A 7,099-nucleotide genomic window follows, 5' to 3' on the forward strand; every position below is an offset into this window, starting at 1 on the left:
GCCCTGACTCAATAGAAACGGGTTGACAAATCTAAGTGACATGACATCCAATTGTCTGGACTGGAGCTTGGCTTCAGTAGTGTTCTTCAGTCACTTAGGGGAATAGGTTTGTTCTTAGAATACTGTTTTTGTTTTGTATTATAATAAGCTAAGAGAAAAATTCAAGGAATACTTTTCTTAGAAGCGTTTCCCCCGTTTAGTGGAATCTTGTGGTCTCACTGCAATTTCTTCAAACATGTCAAATGAATACAAATGTTAACTGCTTTTCATGTTTGAACATTATTACCTCAACAACAGATCTATAGAAATATACTCACTGTGGCATTAGAAATAGCTACAAAGTATAGGCTTATTTGTGCAAGAAAAAGAATAAAAAAAACAGTGCAAACATAATGGCTCTTTGCTGAAGTGAGAAACCGGATGCAGGCAATGGTGTAGGCCTACTATTGTTTTCACTGTTATTTCATATGGGCAATAAATATATTGTTTTGAAATTGGAGTATCTCATTACTTTTAAGGGGTTTAATACAAACTTTAAATGTATTATTAATTTGCCACACTTATGAAAGCCTATGGCTGTCGTCAATTTTGCGTTTCTTTATTGCCCTCTTCACGTGAACTCTTTGTTACATTAATTTGAAGTTGATTGATTTATTTGACATTAGGTTTAAAGGAACGTGGTGTCGACATGGTTCACAGAACATCACAAATAAAAAAATAAAGTCTGACTGATTTCCGTTGTGGTTTTGGACAAACAAAACAAACGCGTGAAATTATATTGTCGCTGTTGAGTGGAAACATGTCCAAAACTTTTACTTTTCAGGAAATGGAATGAAATTCATCAGAAATAGTGAAAATACCTGCAAGCTCACATAGTTTTGCGTGCCACTTGTACGTCAAAGTAAGGCATTATGTGAAATGGTGGTTTACTTTCTGTCCGACAGCGATAATATAAAACAACCAAGAACTATTTATAGTACTAAGGCCCAAACCGCACCAATGACCTCACGGCACCAATTTGTATAGTTTCGTGAAACAATTCTCCCCAATGGCAGTTGCAAGGAGGCAAGGTTGTCATAGCATCCCAAACACTACATGGCTTGTGCAAGGATGCGCTGTGATTGGCCAGTAGCCAATTTGAGTCGCTCTCGCCAGAACATGATTTACTATTCTATATCGGGTTGCAACTCGAACAGCACTGAGTCGGCTCAATCGAACTTCGCAATGTTCGGCACGGCAACTCTCTTTAGCTCACTCGGTGGTGGCTCAAGTTCGCTTGAGACGCGTGCCTCCGTTGAGGTAAAAAAGTACTTTATTAACCAAAACGCACGCATGTCTTTTGTGGGAGGAGTGGAAGTCTATGTGACCTGGTCCTCCTCTTCTTCACTTCTATGGTGGGCGGTGGCCATACCAGAGTGAATACGTTTGTAAAGCATGGAAAAAGAAAAACTTCTGCAGTTCTACCACGTAGAAAAGGGTTTTTCTCCTTTTTTCACCGGTAGTTGTATGTCCTCGGCCGGGGAATAACTCTTTTATCCCGAGTTGTCAAACCGTATGGTCCATGACAAGTCCAACCGAGCCGAAAAGTTTGAAAAAGCAAATCCTTTTTGTCCAAAAAAGGCTTTTTCGGTAAGGTGTGGGGAATTCGGCATGTGTAGGCTGGGGTTTCCATGGCAATCAATTTAGGCCTGGGCTACACCTAGATGGATCTTTTTCAAAACGGATATTTTCCTCCGTTAAAAAAAAATCCCTACCACACTTCTACAGGTTTTTGCAGGCCCGACACTATGTGAGCTCTATATTACCTGGCTTTCCCGATAAACCTAATGCTAACCCTATTGATGAATTTCTGTCTTTTGATCCGATGATTAAGGGCGCCATTTCAATATTATATGATATCATTTCAAACTCGAGGCCAGCACCCTTAGATAAGATAAAGGCCAACTGGGAACATGATCTGGGGCTCACACTGTCTGATGAAGTATGGGATTCTATTTTTTCTTCTATACACAAGTCCTCTCTTTGTGCACGACATTGCTTAGTGCAGTTTAAAATAGTCCATAGAGCTCATATGTCTAAGGCTAAACTGGCTAGTATTTATCCTGACGTAACTCCTACCTGCGACAAGTGCAAGAGCGGTGATGCAACTTTGATCCATCAGTATTGGATGTGTCCGAAATTACAACCATTTTGGGGGAATGTGTTCAATACTCTATCCAACATTCTACATCAAAACCTAGACCCAGACCCCTTAATGGCTCTCCTTGGCATTGCTGGAAGGGATGACCTTCCTTTAACACGTATAGAGTGTCGTATGGTCGACTTTGCCTTATTGCTCGCTAGCTGCCCCGCCCATGCTCCGTCAGTGGCTTCGTGATATAATGTCCTGTCTCGAGTTGGAGATGTTAAGGTTTTCAATTGCCGTCTCTGAGAAAAGATTCTACAAGACCTGGGGCCCATTTATGACATTCTACCACAACACACAAACTGTATAGTGTGCCGTGCCTATGCCTCGACCAGCGCCAAACCACAACAGAAACAAAATCTGCTCTGCTATGATATATAATATATATATATTTTGTAATTGTGTATGCATGTATTTTTGTGTATATGATATATTTATTTTTATTTTCTCCAGACTGTTTTTCCGACTATCCTTGGGATTGTGGGTGGGGGGAGGGTGGGATAGGGGAATGAGTTTTATTTTTATATTTTATTATGTCTGTTTAATACTTGCCCCTGGGCTTCTGTTATAAAAAAAACCTGAATAAAAAGATTTTGAAAAGAAAAGAAAAAAAAATCCCTGCCCATACGACAAAGATATCTGTGTCCACACAAACGCAGAAACACATTGAACACAGGAGAAATCACTGCAGTAGCAGGTTTCAATTGTAGGCTATATTATTTTTGATTTTATATTTACACTTATGAGGTGCCAATTAAATAGGCCTATCATATTTTTTTAATGAAGGAATAAGTACCGCATTTTAAAAGCCACCTAAATTGTGAGTGGAAGTGGAACATGTTTCTTGCATTGTCTGTCAGCATGCCACGCTATGTGCGTAAATCTCCAAATCCCAACACTCGCTCTTTTCTGTCTCCATTAGAAATATGATTCTGATTCATACACCCAATGATAAACACATCATTGCTCTGGCAAGTGGCAAGTCGTGTCAGCAACCTTGTGAGCTTGTAGAGTGGCTATTTTCTAGGTGTATAAATAAATGTCACTTTATAATGTAGGCTAATAAAGGACATATTCGGGAACAGTGTTCACACGGGCACATGGTCGGCAGCAGGCACAGTGACAACGGAATGCAGTCAAGGGTGCGCCCTTTGCCTTTATACGGGAGACAGATGTGGCAGTTGCACGATGCGCTTTGCGACCGGACATGACCCACGTATACTTTTTTCTTGATGCGATTGCATTCACACACCTCCCTCTCTCTCTCTCTCTCACCTATATTATAGTAAAAATGATATGTGCTAATGAGCGGTGACATCATTGTTTCTCAAAAGCTCCATTTCGCATGACTACACAGCTCCACTGATCCGGATATTTTGGAAAATCTTCACTTATTTATCCGTTTCCAAAAACCTCCGTTTGAGTTGCCGAAAACGCTGTTTGCGTGTGGCTCAAAGGCCCAAACGCACAAAAAAAATTGCGTTTTGAAAAAGATCCATATATGTGTAGCCCAGGCCTTAGGCTCATTAGATCCACTGGCAGAGCCTGACCAGAGCCTCTTCTGGTGGTTCTGGACAACCGTCTATCCGACCGACTAAAGGCACTGCACTCCCTGTGATGGTCTGGAACACGTGTGTCGAATTTGAAGTCGGTGGGGCAAACGGTTCTCGAGTTACGTGGATTACAGACGTACGTACACATACATACAAATATTCTGTGCATTTATTGCGACTGTAGGTCGCCTCCATCTCCATATATATGTCCTGTTCTGACATTCCATTATGTGATCCTACCCCACCCGTCCTTCCTCTTCGATGTATCCCTTTTGAATTTTGACTGATACCTGTCCATTCAAACTCTAGACGGGCCCGCCCCAAAGTTATTAGTGCAACCCCCGGCAGCCAGTGAACAGGCCCGAAACTTAAAGACCGGTCCTACCTGGGCCCTCATCAAACCCTGTACACTCAAGACACGGCCCCCGCTGTCACCCTTAGATCTCTATATATGGAGCTGACCTGTTCTGACATTCCATATGTTGATCTGACCTCATCAAACCCTGTACACTCAAGACACGCTCCATATATGGCCAGACCTCATCAGACCCTGTACACTCAAGACACTGCCCCCACTGCCACCCTTAGATCTCCATATATGGAGTTGACCTGTTCTGACATTCCTTATGTCGATCTGACCTCATCAAACGCTGTACACTCAAGATACGCTCCATATATGGCCAATACAGAATTCATTCCATATGTTGATCTGACACCCCATGCCAAAGTGCCAGCGCTCGCCCAGCAGTCTGCCGTCACCAGACTGGGCGAGATCGCTTCTCGCCCTCAGGGCGTCTTACTGGATGTAAGACTAGACCTGTGCCCGTCGGGCACCGGCCTACTTGGGAACGATGCAAGTTGGGAACAATGAAAATTGGAAATACATAACCCACCCTAGTATGCAATTCCCGTTATATCCGCTGTCATAGCACCCGTTTAAACTGGTGCTTTGTCTTTGTAAGTCCTTGTGCAGTGGTAAACGTCTGTGTCGCCACATATGTGTGGAGAGTGTAAACTGACTGTGAAAAGTGGGCTGACTAAGGCCCAAACTGCACCAATGATTCGCCATGCAACTCATGTAGTTAGTTGCATTGGTATGACATGTCCTTAAAACTGTTTTGTTGCAAGGAGTTGCATTGGTGCAGTTTGGGAGCCATGGAAATCTCTTAAAATAAATATTTGGTGCATTGTTTTGTTGTTTTTTCTATACTGCCAAGGTGCCTTTTACCCTATGGGGGTATACGGTAAGCTGACCTATATACCACGCTACCAGCTGTCTATGGCTTATGTTGGTATAGGCACTATAAGAATGTAAGGGATGCTTTAGGAAATAATAAATACTGTACATAGCATAGCAGCTCCAGAATCTGCTATAAATATACCCCGTTAGGGTTCATGTTATATGTCCAATGCTGAGCTCAAAGAGTGGGTCCACCCACTTCCATCACTGAACGAGTCGCTCATAAGTGTAGTAGCTCTGCAGTCTGCAGTCCCTCTATTAGTGTTTAGATCAAGATCCTCTCAGTCACAGCAGTCGACATCATCTCAGTTACAGCAGCCTTTTCCCTGGACTACCGATGTCTTGCAGAGCTGGGATTTTTACAGTTATGTGGTCTCAGCTGGGATTGCAACAACATTAAGGTTTGGGAGAAGTTTGGCCCCTGCGAGAATAATAGGAATTATGTTTTAACCCACTGTTAAAATGCCAGTTTTATTGACTAACATTTGTTAGTGTATGTCAACATTTTATGTACATGCTGTGTTGAAGTCTGATTGATTATGTCATGGTTACTCAAAGTAAGGTTTCTCAAAGTAATCTTATTTATGCAGGTTGTATAAACATGGCTGGGGCTTGTGGAGGACGGCAGGGAAGGGCTTCTACTGAGGAGTCCAGGACACATTCCCCTCAGTTCATCAGTGGACTCAGCAGTGTATCTAGCACTGAAACCGCCACCATCCGTCTCAGGGACATTTATAATCCCAAACCTGAACCTGTCAAAGCCCCGGTCCGGATCCGCCCCCCAAGTCCCAGAGCTCCTTCTTCGGCAAAGAGCCCTGTGTTAAGGCGCAGCTTGTCAAGCGATCCACCCACTAGTCCTATCATCAGGAGACGTGCCCAGTCTCTTCCTTCATCCAAAGAGAGGAAGAGGGAGGCTAAGAGTATGCAGGTACGCTTTGTGGATTCCATGGGCCTTGAACTAGAGGAAGTGAAGTTCTTCAAAGTCGGCGAGAAACCCATGATACCCCCATATGTCATGTACAGATTACGGATGAGCTCTGAGCTGGCCTTTGGAAAGTCATTGGAGCTGTCCCTGCCTTACTTCAAGCCTTGCTTCTGCGACAATAAGGCAGCACAGTCTGACTTCTTGAAGTGCGTCCAGAGCCAGAGGGTGTGTCTAGAACAGGTCCAATGCTCAGAGCTGGGGATATCAGGCACTATACAAGTGCTTAATTTAGCTGTTGAGAAAAAGGTCAGAGTGCATTACTCTTTCACCAACTGGCGGACCTGCACAGACACAATGGCATCCTGGGTATCAACTATATGCCGAGGGGAACCTGACTCACCAGAGACTGATATCTTCTGTTTTCGTCTTCCTGTGCCGCCCTTCATTTTGCAGCCTGGTGCTGTTTTGGAGTTTGCCATCTGCTATCAAGTGGAAGGATCCACCTACTGGGACAATAATGATGGGCATAATTATAAGCTTTCATGCCATAGCTACAAGGTGACTGTGCCAAGAGAGTGTGAGGATAGCTTGCTGCACTTTACATGAGTGGCCAGATGGGAGTAGCCTGTCTAATGAATAAGATTGCAAAATGTAAAGTGGAAATTATGCCATATCATTATTTAGATATGTTTGCCTTTAACATTTTCAACTTCGAGCAAATATAATATAATTGTGTTTTTCGAATTTGTTTACAAAGCCATTGGGTAATGCTGTCCACAGTAAGGCCTTTTATTGCTTGTTGCTGAAACAGTAGAATAGCAACATCTCACCTAGTCTCACCAAACATTTCAAGCACATAAACATTGAGTCATATAAAGCCATGTATTTTACTAATTCTTATCTAAAATCACTGACGAGAGAGCACTAACAGTGAACAGATATTTCACAAGTCATTCTTGCAACACAAGTGACAATTTTCAGACACACAAATACATCTGAAAGGATTCAGCATGAACGTATTTTGAGTGAATGCTGAAAAGAAATCCCCCCCCCCCTTTTTTTCCTGACATGTTTGTTAATGCCCCCTTTTCAATGCCCAGAAAGTGAATGCCCCCATATTGACAGAAGAATTGTACAAAATCAATCCGATTGGAACTAGTCGTTCATCAACCATTATAGTTAGCAAATTGACAACT

At 42.8% G+C, this 7,099-nt stretch overlaps 1 protein-coding gene across 1 annotated transcript; it reads left to right on the forward strand.

Annotated features, from left to right (window-relative positions):
* Positions 1-5,257: 5,257 nt before the first annotated feature.
* On the forward strand, positions 5,258-6,765 carry ppp1r3db (protein phosphatase 1, regulatory subunit 3Db). The gene is made up of 2 exons (XM_079509991.1): positions 5,258-5,379; positions 5,569-6,765. Exon 2 carries the CDS (start codon positions 5,580-5,582, stop codon positions 6,507-6,509), a length of 930 nt encoding a protein of 309 aa, XP_079366117.1. The 5' UTR covers positions 5,258-5,379; positions 5,569-5,579; the 3' UTR covers positions 6,510-6,765.
* Positions 6,766-7,099: the final 334 nt, after the last annotated feature.

This window comes from Electrona antarctica (genome assembly GCF_951216825.1).
Source record: "Electrona antarctica genome assembly, chromosome: 9".
NCBI classification, from domain to species: domain Eukaryota; kingdom Metazoa; phylum Chordata; class Actinopteri; order Myctophiformes; family Myctophidae; genus Electrona; species Electrona antarctica.